Here is a 23,503-nt window from a genome sequence, read left to right as displayed (position 1 = left end):
TTGCCCAAAGCACAACAGCACTGCATCTAGAAGCACTGGGTATACAAGGATATCGGCTCCGACTGTTGGAAGATATTTAAATAAATGTTATAATCATAAAAAAAAAAAAAAAAAAAAAATAATAATATATATTTTAATTAAACACGGCATATTTGTTTAGTGATAACTACGAAAAAAAGATAGTCTGTAAAACCATAAACATAACAGTCTTATCAAGTAGCCTGTACTGTACAAGTTCTGGTTCAAGCTCCGCCTACTTCCGGTTTTATCCGAATACAGATACGAATAATTTTGTGATTACTACAGATACAAATACTGGCTTCGCTGCACACACCTAGTATAGATACACATAAAGTACACTTAAGTACAATCTTGATACACTTTATTTTATGTAGCTTATGTCTGTGCACTTACATTTATAATTATGTTGTATAAAGTCTGCAACAGATATGTAACAATGTTTTGGTTACATAAGTAGCTGTGTAACAGACTTGGTCTGTTACATATGTGTAACAGTAGCTGCCTATTATAAGTACATAATTACAAACTGTTAGTACAGGCTGTTCCATAACCTAGTTACATACATTTTGTTTCGTGTAAGTACAATGGCTACTACTAAGTACTTAACTAGGTAATTACTCTGTATTATGGACACCTTAAAATAAAGTGTTACCTTATTTGGTAATTAAATAATGTAATTTGGTAAATTCATGTACATGTAACTAGTTATTCCCCAACATTGTGTACCTCAAAAACAGAACCAGGAAACAGGAAACACGTGTGTTCAGGGAAAGAGAAACTGAAGTGCAGTGAGCTGTTCTGTGTTTGTGTCTCTGTATTCAAGCAGTAAAATGGCAGAAGCCAGAATTACTCAGGCTGAGTTCTTGTGTCCAATGTGTCAGGATCTCCTGAAGGATCCAGTGACCATCCAGTGTGGACACAGTTACTGTGAGAGCTGTATTACAGACTGCTGGGATCAGGAGGATCAGATGAGAGTCTACAGCTGCCCTCAGTGCAGACAGACCTTCAGTCCAAGACCTGCTTTAGCTGAGAACACCATGCTGGCTGAAGTGGTGGAGAAACTGAAGAAGACCAAACTTTCTGCTGACTGTGACGCTGGAGCTGGAGATGTGCTGTGTGATGTCTGTATTGGAAGAAAATACAAAGCTGTCAAGTCCTGTCTGATGTGTCTGAACTCTTACTGTCAGAATCACCTTGAGGAACATGAGAGTTGGTTTATAGGAAAGAGACATAATTTGACTGATGCCACTGGACGACTGCAGGAGATGATCTGCCAGAAACATGAGAAGCTCCTTGAGGTCTTCTGTCGCACTGACCAGAAATGTATATGTGTGCTGTGTACGATGGATGAGCATAAAAACCACGACACTGTATCAGCTGCAGCACAGAAGACAGAGAAACAGGTATTTAAAATTAGACACTTATGAAATATTGCTGATATTAGTTTAATGTGTTTATATCGGCACCATAGTAACAGCTTACAACATTCACACTGCACACGGCAGCGGAAATAAGCAGCAGCTGCAAGAAGAGTTTCGCTGTTTGCTGAAAATGCACCATAAACCTTTATCGACAATCTTTTGTAAAACAGGCTTTGATTAAACAACATAAAATAATGGAGTGAAATATTCACCTGTTCTTTGACAAAATATATACTTTAATCAGTCAAAATACAAGATCTGCTACACAGCAGAAACACTGTCAGTATGAAGCTCTATGTCTGTGTCAGTTTCACTTTTATAATACTTACGCTTACAGTGTGAAACAGACCATAATCTTCATTGTAACTGATGTTCGATGATTGTAACCGATCATCACCCCACATAGCAATTTTTCTGTGGCCCAGCTCCGGCCCACACAATCAGCTTTTGCTTGGCACACATACCGCAATGAATGACGGTCCTAGTGTGGATCAGATCTGGATTCCAGACAAGGGCCACACATGGGCCATAACTGGCCCAAGTCTCAGCCAAGTTAATTACCCATAACTGGCCCTGAATTGGGCCAGTTATGGCCCATGTGTGGCCCTTGTCTAGGACTGTAATTCATTGCGGTATGTGGGGCAAAGCAAAAGCTGATTGTGTGGGCCGGAGCTGGGCCAGAGAAAAATTGCTATGTGGGCCGGAGCTGGGCCAGAGAAAAATTGCTATGTGGGATCTGAGGTCCTGTATGACCATACCTGTATGACCATAGCTGGCCCTATTCTGGTCCTGTACGCTGGACCAGATGGGTTCCACATGTCAGCCTCAACAAAACCATAACCAAACCACTTGATACACACCCCTCCCAGATGAATAGTCACAACAACGACAATATTCTGAACAAATATTTAATCATGTTTAATCAGCAAACCAAGTTGAATGAATCTCAAACCTAACATACAGCATTATGATCAGTTCACACTTTCATCCTGTTGGAGTATGGCAGTGTGAATTGGCTTTTAGGTGCTTTGGAAAACAAAACAAAAAACAGTAAAAGAAATATATATTTGTTTAATTTTCACGCAATTAACACAAAATTCTTAAATAAGGTAGTTTCTCTATTTTTGCAATATTCAAGTGTTCATGTCCCTGAATAATATCTGCATGAACCTAAGTCTGAAGAGTACACATAATATCTAGTAGACAGCAATCCTTGTGAGTGAGAAGTCTGGTGTGGAGGCTGGATCTGGAACTGACTTCTGTCCAGGTTATCTGTCTTCACGAACTGCCCTGAAATATGATTCAAACAAACAATGTAGTGTGAGGCTCTTACATTCACAATGCTCATTTTGGCCTCGGTGGTGAAGTGTGCAGAAAATTCTGCTGGACTGAAATGTAATCTTTGGTGAACAGTCTTCAAGAGTGCAAATAATATTTTAAGTTTTAAGTACCTTTCAGGCTCGTGTGAGGTTTCCACAAGCAACAAAGTCTACTTGAACAAAAACATCACTACATTTAAAGTTTAGAAAATAATATACATACAGACCGTTACAGTTTGAAGTGAGGTGGGTTCACAGTACTCTGGTTCTGTCTTACCGTTATTAATTTTAATTTCAAATAACTTTTTTTATTATCATCTGTGTCTTTTTTCGAATTATGATGGACCCCTCTGTAAGTTTTTGTGTATGAAGTGTCCTCAGAGCAGACTTCAACAAGATGGCCTTGTAGGACATACAGGAAATATTTGATATTTTTTTGAATATTTGGTAAACTTTTGAATGTTTGAGGTTTTACTTACTAGTCAGATGGTTCATGGCGCTTTGGAGATGTTCTTTGACTGGAGATCCGCTCCGCTCAGCCATCAGCATGGAAGAATAGGAACAATATGTCACATAGCCAACAATATGTAGTATACAATGTCAGGTTTATTCGAAATAAACAAACTACAGCAGAGGTGAAATGCAGAAATAATAATAATAATAATAATAATATACAAAACATACAAAAAATCTTAAGATACCAGAATTCATATTTTTAGGTTTTACAGATGCATGATGATATAATTGAAATATATTGTGAAAAATGCATATAAAGTAATTTAATAAGATTTCTCAGATCACCTGTGTTTCCTGCATCTCTGTCAGCAGCTCCCATTACAAATTTTCTTGTTAACGTCCCCTGTTTTAGGTATTTTTTTCTGACGCTCCTGAAATCATATTACAATTTAGGAATGTTTGTTTGCAATGAAAGTTCAAAATGTGTTTGAAATAGTTTCAGCCCATTAGTTCATTTAAGTGATTGGTTATTTTCAAAACTGCAGCTTTTTCTATGCAGTTTGGCCGTTCGTCGTCACGCAAACGCTGCACCAGGTCACTGAAACCGAACATTTTGAAAACTCCTGCCAGGGTGAAGATTTTCAAAAACTCCGGTTGCAGTGTTGTTCTCTTTCATAGGTTCACTCAACGCTGCGTAGCTTTACGCAATGGGAACCACCCCAGGATGGTGCGAGATACCGCCCCTATGTCATACGTGATTGACATAGACCCGCGCTCGCGCCATCTTATCCTCAGATCTTCCTCTCTTCAGAAGCATTCGCTTCTCGCGGTTTTTCTGGCCCATTTCTTCACAACGTTTTAGTCTGGGATTCTTTCAACTTCAGCGACCGCATCTGTGGAATTGTTATTCTCCTAGCGGTGAGTGGAATGGACTTTAGTCGGTGCCAACCACCGTGCTCTCGCCTCATCTCGAGTGACGACCAGCATGGTAAGTGCATCAGATGTGTGAGCCTGGCCCATGCATGAGATGCTATCTTTGGCATTTCTAACTGCAAGTACTGCGAGAATTTTACTCTTAAAACCTTGCGTGCTAGACTCACGGTTTTTGATCGGGAATCTGCCATTCTTCCCCACCGCGCTGCTCCGGAGGCCTGGAGTTCGGATGTGGAGCTCGAGGCTATGGAGAGTGAGCAGTTTTCACTTTCTCTCCCTCCATTGCCTGGGCGTCACCGCATGAATTCTCCGGTCCAGTTTTCTCGCAGCTGTCTTGCACTGTCTAGCACGGGATGCCGTTTCCTTCGGGTTGGAGGATATTTTATACACTGCAGCCTCTGAGGATGATCCCTGATCTCTGTCAGATTCAGCCACAGGTGGCGCTCAGCCGCCACCAAACCTGCTATACTGTGTCCAACCACCCGCGCTGTATGCTTAGTAGCATGAAGGGCCAAGTCGGTAGCCCTGCGAAGCTCCTTAACAGCTTCGGGGGTCACACCGTCCCGCTCATCCATCTCCTTCAGTACCTGCGCTTGGTAGGCCTGAAGAATGGCCATAGTGTGGAGAGCCACACCTGCCTGTCCCGCCGCCATGTAGGACTTGCCGACCAAAGCAGAGGTGGTTCTATACGGCATCCTCACCACCAGGGGCGTCTCGAGGAGCGCAGGCCACTTCCCCTCTTCGGCGACCGTTGAAGGTAAGAGACGCTTCAAGTTTTCTCCCCTCAGAGTTGTTACAGGTTGCAGACATTGCACACGTTGTAAGGGACGCCCAGCGCTTTCCCCCCGCATCAAGTCAAGTCAAGTCAAGTTGAGCTTTATTGTCATTCCGCTACATATGGGGGCATACAGTGAAACGAAATGTCGTGCCTCACAGGACCACGGTGCTACATAAATACAGGCATACAACAATGAAGTAAAACAGTATAAACCTATACACAACTATCCTACTGATAGATTTTGACTATAAATATACTATATATAAAAAAAATTTTTTACCTATACATAAACTAAAAAATACAAACTATACAAACTATACGAATGCTTCAGATAAATACTGTACATGTGCAAAGAGAAACATTGTGAGTCAAGCAGCTGGCTGGGGAACAGTGCAGGATGATTTGTAGTGCATGAGCATGTAAACATGCATATATTACTGAGTCTTTTGTGGGACTGTATACACACAGCAGTGTGTGTGAAAAATGTCTAGTGCACATAGAGGAGGAGAGTGTGCTACTACAGGTGTTTTTTACAGGGGGGTTGTATGGGGGTTCAGAGTAGAGCCCTGGCCCGAGACGCTCAGGCCCTAGCCCGGCCCGTGTCCGACAGCTTATCAGAATTCTCGGCCCGAGTCCGACCCGAGCCCGTCTTTTTTCCCCCTTCTCCCAAAACAGCTTATCTACTACCGTTTCAGCTATTAAAATAGTTCAGTTTTGTATGAAATGGCAAAGTGATTGTAATTCGTTTAGTTATTTTATTAAGTTAATTTAGAAAAACGTTTGGAGAATTTTTTTTTTTATTCGTTAAATGTAAGTTTTGTTTTTAAAGTTACGATCAAGCAGCCAGCGGCAGACAGCGAGTTGATCATTGCCTACGTTTGATAAATTTAGCTTTCTCAAATCATCACGACTTCTCTAAAATTAAATCTATAATTATAAAACAGCTCCACAATGTTAGTTTAAACGCTTGAGCTAGATAAATGTGCACTGATGCATATCCAGTAGTTTGTGCAGAGAGTGGAAGCTGAAGCGCGCTTTAGAGGACGCAAGAATGATCACTTGCATTGGAAACATTTCAAAATACGCTGTCATTTTTGCTCATAAAGGTAAGAGTAAAGGCTACGTTGTTCGAACCGTAAAGGGTCTACTTTTATTTGCGTGCACTCACAATATCAACAAAATGTGCTTTCATAAAAATAAAAGAATAAAAAGTTTCGGTTTTGAGCAAGCGGGCGTTCTGAAAAACGAAACACAGCATATAGCCTACTTGCCTCACTGACTTGATAAATATAGTATCTATAGAAAGCTTTGAATTACTACTTTAAAGCGAAATAATTCGAATCGAAAACAAAAACTCTTTCATTATAAAATCCCTAAAGATGCATTTCTCTCTAAAGGCGCATCCAGTGAGGAGATGGCGTGGATCATCATCAAATGCATGGCTGATCAAAATGCAGCTTTTCCCGAAGCATTGGGAACTTTTTGTAATTCCACGCTCCAACTTCTTCCTGATGCTCTGCATGGTCACTTGTATGCTAATGTGTGCGTATGCGTCGCGTATTGCTTAGGCGATGTATAATATTTATAAAATAATCAGTATTTAATTAGCCATGTGTGCTCTGTGCGTATATGGTCACAATAAAAGGAGAGAAGCTAAATGAGCCCGAGCCCGACCCGAGCCCGATCTGTAAAAAAAAAAAACGGCCCGAGCCCGGTCCGAATGGACTCGGCGTGTCGGGCCCCGTCGGGCCCCGTCGGGACCCGACGGGCTTGCAGACCTCTAGTTCAGAGAGGGGCGGGGTGATTTGAGTTCAGGGCTCTCACAGCCTGGGGGAAAAAGCTGTTGAGCAGTCTGGCAGAGCGGGCTCTGATGCTCCGGTACCATCTTCCTGATGGTAGGAGCTGGAAGAGACTGTGGGAGGGATGTGTGGAGTCCTTCACGATACTGTTGGCTTTGCATTGTGTAAGGTTGGCTGGTGCATTGTGTAAGGAAAATGTCCAGGTTGGAGGGGAGAGGGGCACCGATGATCTTTGTAGCTGTGTTCACTGTCCGCCGGAGGGTCTTGTGGTCTGCTGCAGTACAGTTCCCGTACCAGACAGTGATGCAGCTGGTCAGCACACTCTCAGTGGTGCCCCTGTAGAAAGCCCCTTTATTTATTTTGAATAGTAAGAATATGTAGGCCTATATATTATAATAAATATAATGTACTGTTTTTGCTGTACTTTGGATCAAATAAATGAGCTGAAGACACTTCTTAAAAAAAAAAAAAACATTACAAATCTTACTGTTTAAATAATTTGACTGGTAGTGTATGTATTTTCACCATGTTTGCTTTGTCTTTGTCCGTTCATTGTGTTGCTCACGTCTGTTTTGTGTTTTCTCATGCAGTTTCTGCTGTCTCCCATTTTCCTGGATTCCAGTTTCTTGCCACTGTTTTGGATATTTTGGATATTGCACCCACGATGTCTTGACTCTTCTGTTGTTTATTTGTTTGTTTGTTCCTAATAAACTGTTTAACTGCACTCCCAAGTGAATCTCAAGTTATTTTATGTGATAGTTATATGTATACACATTTCTTTTTTCCTCACATTCTTTCTTGTAACTCTTCTCTCTCAGTCACACACCTGACTGAATGGCTCATTATGGAGCTCATTATGCGGGCCTTTGTCTTCTCAGGTGTGAGTCACGCCCTCTCGCATAGAGCCTTTCCACTCAAAATGTGACTTAGAAAATTTAAATCAATATATTGTTTTCTCTGACTGAGTGAGTTAGATTATTTTCAGATCATTTTGAAGCAAATATTCTAGGCTCCAAATCCAGTTCTCAAAATTCTTGTGAACAAATGTTTTGTATGTGTTTTATGGCCTTATTTCAGTTACTTTAAAATTTTCGTTTTTTTGTAACCACGCATGTTTTCTCAAAAACACAATCACATACGTACAAGCTGCTCACATATTATTGTAGCCCAGTTTGTGCTGAATACAGTGTTTTTAGACTTTAGCCATTAAATGTTTATAAGCAACTGAAAAAAGCACAAATGTCAGGGCATGTCAAAACTTCTCCGGGGCCCCAAAACATCCTCAGACCGCAGAGGGTTAATGAGCTGTTGTGGGATTATTGTGTTGAATGCTGAGCTGAAGTCAATGAACAGCATTCTAACATAAGAGTCTTTGTTTACTAGGTGGATAAGAGCCAGGTGGAGGGTGGAGGAAATTGCATCGTCCGTAGAGCGGTTTGGACGGTATGCAAACTGGAGCGGATCGAATGTGTTGGGGAGGCTGGTTTTGATGTTGTGCATGACTAACCTCTCAAAGCACTTCATCATGATTGGAGTCAGTGCTATGGGATGATAGTCATTTAGACAGGACACAGGTGATTTCTTTGGTACCAGTATGATTGTTGTGGATTTGAGACATGTGGGAACGACTGCCTGGCTCAGCGAGGTGTTGAAGATATCTGTTAGGACATCTGTCAGCTGTTCAGCACAGAACAGTCAGTATCTCCTGCCCTTGCCTTTATGGCCTCATTAGGTCATGCAAGCTATGAGCTCTCCTCTGCTTCGGCCAGATACATGTCCCTCCCTTCAGGGGGACGTTCTGAGCGGGGACCCTGTGTTGATTTCCCCCTTGATATGTTCCGCTCCGCTTCCTCTGTCGGCCTTCCTCCATACCTCCATATTCTTTGTACGATCCAGTTAGGTTACACACTCCAATTTGCTCGACTTGAAAGATGCCTACTTCCACATCCAGGTGGTTCAGAGATACAGAAAGTTTCTCAGGTTCGCCTTCGGGGGAAAGGCTTACCAATACAAGGTTCTTCCCTTTGGGCTAGCTCTGGCCCCAAGGACGTTCACCGAGTGTATGGATGCGGCTCTAGGGCATCCGGATCCTCAACTACCTGGACAACTGGCTCATTTTAGCCAGTTCCAGGGAGCAGGCGATTCATCACAGGGACTCTCTCCTTGAATGATGCATTTATATAGCACTTCTTCTTCACCTTCGCGCGCTTGGCCTCCGGCTGAATGGCCAGAAGAGCGTGCTCACTCCAGCCCAGCAGACCACATTTTTGGGAGTCTGTCTGGACTCAACCTCGATGCAGGCCCGTCTGGCCCCTGCTTGGGTAGAAAGCATCCAATCGTGCTTGGCCCACTTCAGGCTAGGCCGTCGCGTGTCAGTGGGCCTGTGTCGCAGGCTCCTAGGCCTCATGGCAGCGGCTTCCCTGGTTCTTCCCTTGGGGCTGCTTCATATGAGACGGTTCCTCTGGTGAATGAAGTCCGTGGGTATTCGCCCCTCTTAGTGTGGCGGGACCCCAATTTTCTCCGGAAAGGAGTGATTATGGGGGTAGTCTGCCGTCGCCAAATGATAACGACGGATGCTTCCCTCTCAGGGTGGGGGGCGGTCTTCGAGGGAAGGCCGGCTTGCGGTGTCTGGTCAGGCAAGTACCTAGCCTGGCACATAAACGGCCTGGAGTTGAGAGCGGTCCGGACTTGCTCTCACTCACTTTCTCCCATTCCTGGCGCACTCTCATGTCATCGTCAGGACGGACAACATGGCAGTGGTGTCTCAGATCTATCGCCAGGGGGGCAGAGGTAGACCTCTTTGTGTCTCAGGAGTCAACCCAATGCCCCCTTTGGTTCTCCCTCTCTCATCCTACCTCTCTGGGGATAGATGCGCTAGCGCAACCTTGGCTGGACATGAAACTTTATGCATTCCCTCCAGTCAAGCTCATCCCAGCGGTATTGTGCAGGGTGAAGACATGCGGAGTCTGCCTTCTCCTAGTAGCCCCGTTCTGGCCTTCCCAGACGTGGTTCTCAGAGTTGGTTTCCCTTCTGGAGGGCAATCCGTGGGAGATTCCAGTCGGGAAAGACCTACTGTGTCAGCTTCAGGGCAGAATTTGGCACCCACATCCAGAGATCTGGAAGTTGTGGGTATGGCCGATCTTGGGTCGCCTTAACTTTTGATCTCTCAGACGGAGTTCGTGAGACTATTAATAGTGCCAGGGCCCTTTCCGTTAGGAAGCTTTACTCCTCCAAATGGAGGGTTTTCGAATTCTGGTGCTTGGTTCATGCTGTAGACCCAGTTAACTGCCCGATTGGTTCAGTGCTGGAGTTCCTACAAGAAGTTTTCGGCTGGAGCGGCCGCTACCACCCTGAGAGTCTATGTTGCGGCTATCGTTTGGTGTCCTCCTTTATGCGTGGGGTTAAGCGCTTGAGGCCCGTTCATCCTCTTAGTTTGCCTTCTTGGGACCTTTCTGTTGTCCTGAAGGGGTTGCTGGAGCCTCCTTTTGAACCTCTAGATTCAGCTCCCGAGAGGATTCTGACGCTAAAGGTTACTCTTTTGTTGGCTTTGGCCTCGTTTAAGCGTGTGGGAGATCTGCAGTCTCTGTCTGTCAGTGAGTCCTGCACTGAGTTTGCTCCTGGTCTGGTCAAGGCATTTTTAAGACTTAGGCCTGGTTATGTCCACAAAGTTCTCTCTAAGTCTTTTCGTTCACAGGTGGTAGTGCTGCAGGCTTTCTCTCCCTCCTCATCGAGTGAGGGCGATGATCTTCATCTACTCTGCCCTGTTAGAGCCCTGAAGATGTATATGGACTGTTCCAGCCAGTGGCGTCAGTCCCTACAGCTCTTGGTGTGTTTTGGTGCAGGCCGCAAAGGGCTAGCCGCGTCTAAACACACAATATCCCACTGGGTTAGGGATGCTATTTCGTTGGCCTATGAGGTGTGCAGTCTGCCTTCAGCTCTAGACATCAGAGCTCATTCCACCAGTGGGGTGGCCTCCTCCCAAGCTTTGTTTAGAGGGGTACCCCTGGAGGTCATTTGTATGGCGGCAGGTTGGCCCTCTCCCCATACTTTTGTGAGGTTCTATAACCTTGATGTGTTCCCAGGTTCTTTCTGTTTGAGCCAGCTGTATTTTTGGTGTTCTGGTCTGTAATGGGCCAGATCTGGCAGCGCGTTAGCTTTGCGTGTGTGGTATATCGTTCCCATTGCGTAAAGCTACGCAGCGTTGAGTGAACCTATGAAAGAAAACGTCTCGGGTTACTTACGTAACCCATGTTCTCTGAGCAGGGAACGAGACGTTGCGTCCGCTGCCAAGCTCCTCTTGCTGTCGACTTGCTTCTTTGACAGGAAAATCTGAGGATAAGATGGCGCGAGCGTGGGTCTATGTCAATCACGTATGACGTAGGGGCGGTATGTCGCACCATCAGCCAATGAATTGGCGTGATTCTATAAGGGCTTCAGACAATCGTCACACCTGGGGTGTTCCCATTGCGTAAAGCTACGCAGTGTCTCGTTCCCTACTCAGAGAACATGGGTTATGTAAGTAACCCGAGACGTCGTGTAGACAGCAAAACCGGAGATTTTGTCTTGTCACGTCGGAGCCTGTGCTGTTATCTCCGCCTACTGGAATCTTTTTCAGGCTTCTGATTGGCCAACATGGCCTAAAACACATCAAAGTTATGCATTTACATAAATAGTACATAAACGTCAAATAAAATGTCCTGAAACTTCATCATGTATTGTTTAGTAGGCCTACATCAAACTGTAAATTGAATGAGAATATGAAAGCAGTGAATGCAAAACATTGTTTGAAGTCAGTTTTATATCAATAAAACAACAGGATATAATATCTCTGATATTTACTATCATCCGTTTGTCCTGCAGAAGCAGCTGAAGGAGACGCAGAAGATGTTCCAGCAGAGAATCCAGCAGAGAGAGAAAGATCTTAAGCGGCTGAGAGAAGCTGTGGAGTCTCATAAGGTGAGTCTGGAGAAGAAGAGAAGTTTGTCTCAGTCTCAGTTCAGAGTCACTGAATCCTGAATCACTGTGTGTCCTAACAGCCCTCTGCACAGACAGCAGTGGAGGACAGTGAGAGGATCTTTACGGAGCTCATTCGCTCATCCATTGAGAGAAGCTGCTCTGAGCTGATACAGCTGATCAGAGGTCAGGAAAAGGCTGCAGTGAGTCGAGCTGAAGGACGACTGGAGCGACTGGAGCAGGAGATCAATGATCTGAGGAGGAGAGACGCTGAGCTGGAGCAGCTTTCACACACACAGGATCACATCCAGTTCCTGCAGGTAACAGATATCTAGAAGAACTGGATCATAGTGGACTTGAGCCAGATCCTGCTGTGACACTAACTGCTCTAAAGTTATAATGCAATACTGTACAGCCTTTGAGCTGCTTTTCCTGAGCAAATCTATTCAGTCCTACAATTAGATTCTATTGATGCACTTGAGCCGTTAGATGGACATCTATGTTCTTAGCAGATGTTTTATCGCCCAAACTATTTCCTAAGTTCACATATACAGTTTCAATTGATGCATAACACTTATTTGTGTGACCAAAATCAACAGAGTATTTTTAGTGTCTTTTGCACTGATCTTAAAAAAACCTATCTGGTATCGCCGGCGATACAGCCGACCCCAGAGAGTTAAGTGGCAAATACTAGAATCTGTAACTCTAATGTGATGTAATGAATATGTGAAGAATGAAGCTGATGTTGTGAAAGTGCTGGATTGAGGTGAGTTACTAAAGATCAGTCAAGTTAACAAGAGCCGTACAAATCTGTTGTTGGTGCAAGTTATTGGGTGAAGTGTGGAGCTGATGAGTTTTGATTTCTGTTTTCTGTAGAGTTTCCAGTCTCTCTCAGCACCTCCTGAATCTACAGATGGAAATGACGATCTCTTCAGTTCTCTCTTCTCTTTTGATGATCTGAGAGAATCTGTCCATCAGCTGAGAGACAAACTGGAGGATTTCTGCAAAGAGGAGCTCAAGACGATCTCAGACAGAGGTACAGTTCTAGAGATTCATCTCTTCTCAGAAACAAGTCCATCATCATCTCATATAATGGAGAGGTTCATATTAGGAATATCTTAGGAATGGATGCAGGATCATGAGAATCACACTGTTCATGTCTGTTGATTTCCACAGTCACATTCACCAACATTGTTCTGTGGAGCAGGAACGACTTTCTACAATGTAAGTCAGTAAGAAAACAAGCAGAAAAACTAACTGAGTGTGTTCATGTTCTTTCTGTAGAAGATGAAAGAAGAGTTGATGTAAATGATGATTTGCATAGGATATCTGGTCCTCTGTACTGAGACATTGATGATACACTGAACATGAAGAGTTCAGCTACATGAAAAGATTAAACCGATTCATAATTCCTGATTCTGATGTGTTTTATCTCCATCAGATTCCCATCAGCTCACTCTGGATCTGAACACTGTGAATGAACGCCTCCTTCTGTCTGAGAACAACAGAGTGATTACTGTCACTGACACAGAGCAGTCGTATCCTGATCATCCAGAAAGATTTGATTATTATTCTCAGGTGTTGTGTAGAGAGAGTGTGTGTAGACGCTGTTATTGGGAGCTGGAGTGGAGTGAATGTGTGTGTATATCAGTGTCATATAAGAGCATCAGCAGGAAGGGACGGGGTGATGAGCGTGTATTTGGATTTAATGATCAGTCCTGGAGTTTGTTCTGCTGTACCTCCAGTTACTCATTCAGACACAATAACATACGGACTGATCTCTCTGTGAAGCCCATCAGCAGTAGAATAGGAGTGTTTGTGGATCACAGTGCAGGAACTCTGTCCTTCTACAGCGTCTCTGACACAATGAGCCTCATCCACACAGTCCAGACCACATTCACTCAGCCACTCTATGCTGGGTTTACTGTTTTTTCTGGATCATCAGCGAAACTGTGTTGATGAATCAGAATAGATTGATGAGAGATTCTACCCATAATGCTTTGAGCTGCATGATGAAACAGTAACAGTGAGATGTTATAGAGTCTCTTCTTTTCTCTACATGACATTAATACTGCATCTGAACTTCTATCAGTGAAATAATGTTACCATATTCTAAGGTATGTTATTCCTGATAACAACTAAAGTAAAACTAATAACACAGACTCATCTGGGTAACTCTCGTTTCATACAAACGGAGCTGCTAAAATGATTTTGTACACTGTAATGGATTATAAGATAACTAACAAACTGGTAAGATTTTAAAACCGTTTCATCTTAAATCAATTTCTTTTAGTGGCATAATTATTTATGTGGTGAAATGTTGTGTAATAAGTGGTATGACTGCACCGTATCCTGTAAATGTCCCTCTAGTTTGAACTTGCCGCTTGCTAGCAACTACTTTGTTCATAGAAGCTTTGTGTTAAAATATTACAACTCAGATCAGTGTTTCGTGTCTAATTATTTACTTTTGTGGTAAGCAGCCGTGTAATAAGCAGGATAATGTACATCCAGCCAGTTGTTATCGCAGGCTTTATTCTGTGATAACAACGAGCTGGATGTACATTATCCCAGTGGCGTTCCGTCCATATAAGCTGCGAATGCTCCCAGTTCACGGGCTAATTAATATAAACATGATTATAAGTTGATCCCTTGTTATTTGAGATGTAACTTAAAGCTTAATAAAGTGCTGGGAATAAGTATGTAAAATTATTTATTTACAAAAAATAAATAAATAAAACTGTCATTTTCTGTAAATCTATGTCAGTTACGGAAGCTTCCGGGCATGCGGATTCACAGCAGCTTTGGCACCTCAAGTCAGGACAAGTCAGGATTGTTGCGTGCTCTCAGTGGCTTGCTGGCATGCGGCTGATTTCATGTGGGAGGTAAGCTGCGAAACGCTCGCCCAAGCGAAAAAATGCACGGGTGCTGCCAGATTTCAATTGCTGAAAATCACATTGTGTTTGATGCAAAACCTATTTGATTAATCCAAAGGGAAAACAAACAAACAAACAAAAAAAATTAAAAAAATGTATTTTCATGCTTTCTCAAGCAAAGCTAATTTTGAAAGTCCACTGAAAACGTATCTGGTCATAGACAATGTTGAAGATATACGTTATTGTCAACATGCCTGTAAGGATTGTAAGGATCCACCCGCTAGCCCAAACAACGGAATCCAGCGGCCTGGACGAAGGTTTAATGCATGTTCGGTCTTTTACTTGCGCTTCTGAATTTATCAGGATTTAGTTTCAATTTTAGTCTAACTCCGTGCTTGATCTGACTCCAATTTCAAGTGATCATTAAATTTAGACTAATTAAAAATTGATCACAAATATCGCTTATATATTTAATTTAGATATTTGATTATTCTCGACATACCATATTTTCAATTATCCGTTCACTGGGGACCTAATATCTCTTTTGAGCCTATAGCGTCGGCCGAAGCGCCGGTCTCACGATCACAAACTCGCCAGTCCGATGTTAGTCAGAGGATGCAGGTAGACTAATACCTAGTTGTCTGTCGCCAACTGCTTGCTTATGACAAAAAGCGTAGTTTATTTAGTCTTTTCCCGTACAACTTGCTAGCACCAGTGATAGACAGAAATCTGAGGTCTCCGATGACGTGCCTACTGCTCCGTTCATTCATGAGCCTTCAGTTTGATCTATCCTGGCCGTAGATTTGAGGTAACAAAAGCCTCCTCACAGTCTAATAGTCATAATGATTTCAGGACAGTTCAGAATAAATCAAATATAACAATTTATTATTAGTCAGGTAAACGTGTCGTGCCAATTACATAAAACAATAAGCCAATTCAAAATAAGAAAATACATAACAGTTGTTCAAAGATGAATCTAAGAGTAAAATGTTTACCTGGCTTCAAGAAGAAGATACATAGTATGGAACATATTAAATACCCTCCACACTACGGGCTGATCTGACTACAAATCGCCCTGACTGATTTGCAACTTTCCCTTAAATACTACCAGAACAAAAGGCCCATAAATATTTATTATCTGCCCCAAAACAGATTAGATCTGTGTATGGGGGATGAGAAGCCTCAGGAGGAGATGTTCTCGTGCCCCAAATGGTCACACCTGTAGAGCAATGTTTATCAGGTTTTGAAAGGAGACCGCCCACAACAGGAGCACAGAGTTAACTTAAGTTTCCAATATTTCCCATAATATAAGTGACTGCTGTGAAATTGAGACCAGTTTACCCATCGCACCGAGACCTTTAAAATGATACCAAACATGAATGGGTTAAGATCATTAATTCTTAAGATATAGTAAATATTTATGTAAGAGTAGCAACTTGAGTTCTTTCAGTGACCAGTACCATGAGCCCAGGGTGGAAGGATGGGTGAGTGGACCAAATGGTCTTTCTCTCAGATCAAACTTTTTGGGACAAACGTTGAGTGGTCCCTAAGGTACCATAAGGAAATTATTTCCGTATGATGTTCATTACTGCCAAAGTCTTTGCAGAGTGGGCAGCACTAGTTGATACATGTAGGAGCAGAGTGGTCACCTGAAAGAACAGCATTAAGGCAGGTTGAGGAAAGCACTGCAGAAATCACATCAGTGACATGCCCAGTCTTTTGAGCGTAAGCATCCTTTGTTGCGGCAGTCTTTTGGTCAGGTGTGTTTCCACCTGCACTGGCTGTGATGGTAATCAGTTTGTAGGATTACTTCTTGTATCAGGGCTGTTGAGTTGATCAAGGAAGTTGAAAGTGTCCTTCTATTCTGTGGAAACATCTGTGTCCAGTGCCGTCCTCCCCAGGATGTTTATCTGACCCACTGAGAAGCCTTCAGTCACCTTCAGGTATAAGGTGTGATTTGCCGAATTTGTCAGATCTCCATAGGTGAAGAATCATTTCACTGACGATACTCCAATACATGCAAGACATCTAAACAACTTCTGAATGACCGTGCAATAACCAAAAACTGATGACTTTGGTGATGTTTGTGGGATGAAAAGAGGGTTATAAGATAAACAAAAATACACAAAATAACAATCATGTCAAAAGTGCGAGTGGTAAATAAGGTCTCCATTTTTCAGAGTCAAATATTTAGTGGACAGGTCTCATTTGGTTGCCAGATTGTTTATTACCACTAAATAATGTAATTTGGATTTAGGTTCTTGGTCTGGGTGAATAAAAGGGAAGTAGCAAAATCAGTATAACCAGTATATTTACCAGTGGTATGCATAATTAAAATATGTCACATACTTAAACATAAAAATATACAATTTCATAATTACCATCATAAAATTGTCTATATTGTTTTAATTGCGAAGCATTAATGCAGACCTAAGGTTTCAGCTGGGTCAATCAGAGAATGAGATTAACAGAAAGATTTAAAATCTGTAGTTCAACTTTTTCAATCATTCTCTGTGCATTTGATGTGCAGACTAAGTCACACTTGATAATGTAAGTTTGAGTGTTCATATCAGATCTTATTTATTTGGATAAATTTGCATTGCCATTAGACATATGCTGCAAACTAGTGGGCCCCCTAGTTCACAACAATGCCAATGATTGGACATGATAAATATTTTGTCCTAAGAGACCAGCTGTATTGCTGAATAGGTCTCATTTTAGAATTTGTAAATATAATTTGAATCAATTGATGTGTGACTGTAGCCATGCAAGTCCTATGCACATTACAGTGTTTACATACAGTACGTCCATAAGACCATACAATTTGCACAAGAATTTAAAATTGCAAAAATGTTTGCCATAATTGAAATGAAATTATAAAAAAAAATTTCCTTTGACTTATATGCATGAAGTCAATAATGCTTGATAGGTTTGAATGATGTGAGTAATTTAGACCTGAATGTCCTTATGTTCAATACCTAGTAAGCATATTGTGCAGTTGCAATAATGAAAGTATGTTCTGTATGCTGCTGTGTATGTTTGTGTGTAGGAGATGGGTGATGTCTGGCCTACCATAATCTGTGTTGTACAATTTTTGTTCCGGCACTACACCGGGAGGTCATGTAACTATTTGTGTATTGCTATGAGATGTGAATGACCCCTTGAAGTATCTACACCCCCGTCTCCTTGTTGTGTGCGTGCAAGTTGTTGTAGGTGGGACCAGGCACCCTTGTGGAATTTATCCCTCAGAGATGGTAGCAGCCAATCTGAAAGGGAAACAGACAGAGACAAAAACAGCCTAATCTTGAGCCTTTTCACAATTTGCTTGAAGACTGGTGCATCTTAATTTTCCTGTAATGGCCACAGCCATACAGTTAATGCAGATGGTTGTGATCCAAGATTGCATATCATCAGGAGCAAATTTGTTTTAGTTTACAAAGGCATATATCATTTTCATGATCATGTTTTGCAAACAAAAGTCCAAAATAAACAGTGTTAATGGTCAGATCTGGAAGCTAGTGTTTCAGCACCGTCTAAGCATGTTGCACCTTAAGCAGCTGCTACAGCTGAGTTTACACGGTCTGCTGTCTTACAGACATCATGACACCCAGATCTGCTGGGAAATTTAACTTCTAAATGCTACTGTTTACACAGTCAGATCTGTTTTCAGGGCATTAGCTTGCCAGTTTTGGTGCTGCAATGTTAGCTTAGCAATTAGTATTTTCTTATTCTCTTCATAAATTTGACCATTTTCATCTCTGCAGTCTGTGAAGACTTGTGAATTTCTGCCTGATTTTAACATTACACACAACTTTAATCACATGTCCAGTAAAAATGAGTTCTCTGATCAGATTTCATATGGGCTGTCCTTCCCAGAGAGGAATGGTTTAGTTTGCTAACACTTGCACCACTGTGTTTGTGGTTTTGTTGCAAGGGAAAAGACAAAACGTATACCTTCCCTTGTTACTGGGTTGCAAATCAATGAAATCAAATTTAAAACATCTTATGGCCCTGGATGGATTTGGCCTATTCAAGATATTGCAATCAGATTAGCAAATTCTGGACATGTTATTTTTTCTCCTTGAAGATTCTTACACAAATAGAAGATAAGGAAGCTCTTTCTCATTAGTTTGATCATTATTCCTTTCATTTTCCTTTCTAACAATTCTTGCTTCTCATTACCTTCTGTGTTTCTCTTTCCAGTTTTCCAACACTAATAGTGCTCCCAACTTCTTTCTTCGTACACATTCCCTCTTTCTACATTCTGATCATTCCTCTTATTCTTCTACAACTTTCTTTCTTCCTCTAAATTAATGTCGAATCATCATGAGATTAAGGCCATTCTTGGCCATTGCAATATAATATATTATAAAGTTGTTATAATATGAATTATATTACATTAAAAATAGTATGAATTAGAATACATGTATTACTGGTCTCTGGAGGGCTTTCTGAGCAACTTGTTTAGAATGATTGGTTATCATCTCACTGATCTTTTTGAAGATTTGTTTCTGTGTCTACAGCAGTCCTAGCATGTGCATCATGTGCACAGCAGCAGGCCAAACTGGAAGCCAGTTATGAATTGTGCTGCTGTAAACATTCAATGAACTGCAAGCACATACTGAGGGCACAGGCCAAATCATTGCTCAATCTGAAGATTTTTGTGACTACAATCATGGGATTGGACACAATTTTCTTATGTTTATGAGCTAAGACGTCACTAAGTTGATTCTCTTGAGAATCTATTTGAGTGTGAGAAGGTTTGGGGGTTGGGCAAACCCAGAGCAAATGCAAATGCAAAGTACACATGTTGCTTTAAATTTATGGCCTATTCGTGTTTGTCTGTCTGCTTAAAGACAAAGACTAAGAATCAAACAAATGTGTAGTGATTTTTGTCAAATTTAAAATAAAACCAAACTATAGGCTGCATTTGTTAAGACTGAGCTTTGAACAGTGTTGTTGAGCCAAATCTTGTGATCTCAGAGATTTTACTACTATTGAGTGATTTTCAATACATTTAATTTGATTAATTTGACTGTTTGACTAATTCTCCCACAGGAAATGTTGTGCATGTCTTCTGAAATGGGTTTAACCCTCAGGCCTGGCTACAAGCCTCATCAAAATTGTCATTATGTGCATTACATTAGATTTTGAATTTCAAATGTCTCTTCATTTTACAGTGACCGAGACTTCTGCATGGAAGCAGCAGTTCTCTCGGACTGAGACATATTGTTTGCCAGATTAGAGTTTCTTTTAAAGTTCTCAATTTTTTAATTTCATTGCTCTGTCTTGCCCAACTTCACTTTCACATACAAAAGGTTCCAGTGATAAATTAATTATCTTTTTAGTTCATCTAATCACAATTTCTCTTAAATTCTTTGCACATAAATGTTTGCTTTTCAAATGTGGCAAAGTTATATTGTAAAGCCAATAGACAATAGTGACAGGAAATTATTCATCACAGAATTTAGGTTGCAATTTACAGCCCTCTTTTGAGCACCAGAATAAAATTTGTATGATGTTATTCCAATTTTAATTTTGGTTCAAGAGACTTCGTTCCTCATCTACTCTGCTGCTATCATGTCCCTGTCGAATCATGTGGTTTTGTCTAATTCTTATAAGCCCCACCGGATTTCTACGGTCTCCGGTCTAATGATGAGTATTCCGACTCATTCTACAAATGTGTCTATATGGGGTGCATTTAAACTTTCCCTCAATAATTCTAAAAAGGTAAATAAGAAGTGACTTACTGCAGCAGCTGGAGAAAAGCAAGGAGAAGCTCAAACCTCTTTCCGGAGCTTTTTTAGACATTGCGCTGAAAAGACCCTCGCCGATATGAAACGGGAGATCACGGAAGGGACAGTCACCAACTGTAAGGATCCACCCGCTAGCCCAAACAACGGAATCCAGCGGCCTGGACGAAGGTTTAATGCATGTTCGGTCTTTTACTTGCGCTTCTGAATTTATCAGGATTTAGTTTCAATTTTAGTCTAACTCCGTGCTTGATCTGACTCCAATTTCAAGTGATCATTAAATTTAGACTAATTAAAAATTGATCACAAATATCGCTTATATATTTAATTTAGATATTTGATTATTCTCGACATACCATATTTTCAATTATCCGTTCACTGGGGACCTAATGTCTCTTTTGAGCCTATAGCGTCGGCCGAAGCGCCGGTCTCACGATCACAAACTTGCCAGTCCGATGTTAGTCAGAGGATGCAGGTAGACTAATACCTAGTTGTCTGCCGCCAACTGCTTGCTTATGACAAAAAGCGTAGTTTATTTAGTCTTTTCCCGTACAACTTGCTAGCACCAGTGATAGACAGAAATCTGAGGTCTCCGATGACGTGCCTACTGCTCCGTTCATTCATGAGCCTTCAGTTTGATCTATCCTGGCCGTAGATTTGAGGTAACAAAAGCCTCCTCACAGTCTAATAGTCATAATGATTTCAGGACAGTCCAGAATAAATCAAATATAACAATTTATTATTAGTCAGGTAAACGTGTCGTGCCAATTACATAAAACAATAAGCCAATTCAAAAATAAGAAAATACATAATATCAGTTGTTCAAAGATGAATCTAAGAGTAAAATGTTTACCTGGCTTCAAGAAGAAGATACATAGTATGGAACATATTAAATACCCTCCACACTACGGGCTGATCTGACTACAAATCGCCCTGACTGATTTGCAACTTTCCCTTAAATACTACCAGAACAAAAGGCCCATAAACATTTATTCTCTGCCCCAAAACAGATTAGATCTGTGTATGGGGGATGAGAAGCCTCAGGAGGAGATGTTCTCGTGCCCCAAATGGTCACACCTGTAGAGCAATGTTTATCAGGTTTTGAAAGGAGACCGCCCACAACAGGAGCACAGAGTTAACTTAAGTTTCCAATATTTCCCATAATATAAGTGACTGCTGTGAAATTGAGACCAGTTTACCCATCGCACCGAGACCTTTAAAATGATACCAAACATGAAGGGGTTAAGATCATTAATTCTTAAGATATAGTAAATATTTATGTAAGAGTAGCAACTTGAGTTCTTTCAGTGACCAGTACCATGAGCCCAGGGTGGAAGGATGGGTGAGTGGACCAAATGGTCTTTCTCTCAGATCTTCTTGTCTGATTAGAGAGTTTATTGTCTTGCGGCATGACATTTGCATTGTAAGGGTTTCTGGGTGTTTGGCTTCACAAAGAGATCAAAGCCTGATTGAAGAGTTTGTTTTGTGGCCTGACATTTGCATTGTAAGAGTTCCTAAGTTTTGGCTTCACGAGGAGTTATTTTCATAAAGGAAATAATTTAACTCCTTACAGGATGAAAGAACCTCAGATACTTTGATCTCCTGAGAAGCAGACAATACAAACATATACAGGCATCTTCAAGACACCCCGCAGAGTGAAGGTGCAGGAAACGTCCTTCCCTTCTGTCCATTTGTTTCTTTTTAAATCCCTTGTGACGGCCTGCATACCTGCCTGCTGTGTGGTTTTGTTTTTGTGTTTCAGTGGGGCGGGGCTGCAGTCCGAATGTAGATGGAGGACACCTGGGCCCGGAGTCTTTCCTCATTATAAAAGCTTCTTACCTTTTCCCCTGTTTGGTGGTGCGTGTGTGGGGAGTTTCTCTCTCGCACATCACCCTTTTGTGTTATTTGTTTGCCGGCACTTGTGTTCAATTATTTTGCTCGTTACATCGTAAGTAGAATGGCATCTACGCTAATATTTGTCTGTTTCTTTCCTAGTCTGTTTCTCAGTCCGTATCCGGTAAGATGGTGGATCAGCACCAAGAGATGATGTCTACAGCCCTGATCGTCAGCGGAGACCAGGACACCCAGATGAGCCCCAGAGACATATCCCCAGATATATCAACCAAAAATAACAAAATAACTAAAATATAATAAAATACCTAACTACATAATACTACTATTGTTAGAAATTGCAACAAAATTAAAATAGAAATATAAACTTTTGAACTGCGGGTTTCGTCTGGTCAGAGGAGAACTGACCCCTGACTGAGCCTGGTTTCTCCCAAGGTTTTTTTCTCCATTCTGTCTCAGAGGGAGTTTTGGTTTCTTGCCGCTGTCGCCTCTGGCTTGCTCAGTTGGGGACACTTAATTTCTAGCGATTATCGCCGATTTGATTGCACAGATACTATTTAAACTAAACTGAGCTAGACAATGACAGCTCTGAATTCAATAACGAAATGCCTTTAACTGAAAATTGAAAATTGAGTGTTTAATCTTATCATTATACATTACTGACACTCTATCCTCCAATTTGATAATGTGAAGTGCTTTGACACAATCTGTATTGTAAAAGCGCTATATAAATAAAGGTGACTTGACTTGACTTGACTTAAATAAAGTGGTTATATTTTGGTTAAATCCCCGCTTTCCTCTTTTTTTTTTTTTGTCATAATCTTTGAGCCGGATTATGACGCCCTTCACCCATCCTTTCTTCTACTCAGTCTGCTCAAAAAGATTACTTGAAAATGCCAATGCAAGTGAACTAAAAGTTGTGTCTGGTATCATTTGAAATGTCTCAGTGCGACTGGTACAATGGTCTCATTTCTACAGAAGTAAACTAAAAGGTAATAAAGATTTGAAAATTTTACAGATATTTTGCTTACTGCAATGGGTGTGCCCTCTCCCAGGGTTTTTCATGCAAATTACCTTCTGTTCCCATTGAGGTGCAAATTCCAATTCTTTGTACATGCCTCCATTTGGGTGTAGGATCAGAACGAGTCAGACATATTAAGATTCGATCAGAACATCGAAATATGAGGAGCCAAAATTCCAGAGAGGCCCCAAGAAAACAGGACATTGTAAATCAGATCCCTAGCTCCAACCCATCTGATGAAAGCCTAACCAACAAGCCTCTTTCACAGAACAGCTTGCAACATAAGAATCAAAAAGAACACTTATTGATAATTCCTTTGTTCACA

General features: G+C 41.5%; 1 protein-coding gene across 4 annotated transcripts; it reads left to right on the top strand.

Annotated features, from left to right (window-relative positions):
- The first annotated feature begins 805 nt into the window (after positions 1-805).
- LOC131521355 (tripartite motif-containing protein 16-like) lies at positions 806-22,884 on the top strand. Of its 4 annotated transcripts, XR_009266271.1 has the most exons (9): positions 806-1,424; positions 11,588-11,683; positions 11,764-12,000; positions 12,557-12,716; positions 12,857-12,904; positions 13,122-13,258; positions 14,445-14,562; positions 21,880-21,967; positions 22,069-22,884. XR_009266271.1 is itself a non-coding variant. In XM_058745983.1 (8 exons), the coding sequence occupies exons 1-7, from the start codon at positions 852-854 to the stop codon at positions 14,547-14,549; spliced, it is 1,356 nt and encodes a 451-aa protein (XP_058601966.1). In that variant the 5' UTR covers positions 806-851; the 3' UTR covers positions 14,550-14,562; positions 21,880-22,884. The 4 variants fall into 4 exon arrangements, 3 of the variants coding, with proteins under 3 accessions (XP_058601966.1, XP_058601965.1, XP_058601964.1); XM_058745983.1 differs by having other exon boundaries at positions 21,880-22,884; XM_058745982.1 differs by lacking the exons at positions 14,445-14,562; positions 21,880-21,967; positions 22,069-22,884 and having other exon boundaries at positions 11,776-12,000; positions 13,122-14,417.
- Positions 22,885-23,503: the final 619 nt, after the last annotated feature.

This window comes from Onychostoma macrolepis, chromosome 16, assembly GCF_012432095.1.
Source record: "Onychostoma macrolepis isolate SWU-2019 chromosome 16, ASM1243209v1, whole genome shotgun sequence".
Classification (NCBI taxonomy): domain Eukaryota; kingdom Metazoa; phylum Chordata; class Actinopteri; order Cypriniformes; family Cyprinidae; genus Onychostoma; species Onychostoma macrolepis.
Note: the sequence above shows the minus strand (reverse complement) of the source record. Positions and strands in the feature narration are given on the sequence as shown.

Bases quoted from the DNA above. Each gene is read 5' to 3' on its own strand.
- LOC131521355 (XM_058745981.1), top strand. From the start codon at position 852: ATGGCAGAAGCCAGAATTACTCAGGCTGAGTTCTTGTGTCCAATGTGT. The intron at 1,425-11,587 runs GTATTTAAAATT...TTTGTCCTGCAG, and splicing joins CACAGAAGACAGAGAAACAG to AAGCAGCTGAAGGAGACGCA. The intron at 12,717-12,856 runs GTACAGTTCTAG...TGATTTCCACAG, and splicing joins CAAGACGATCTCAGACAGAG to TCACATTCACCAACATTGTT.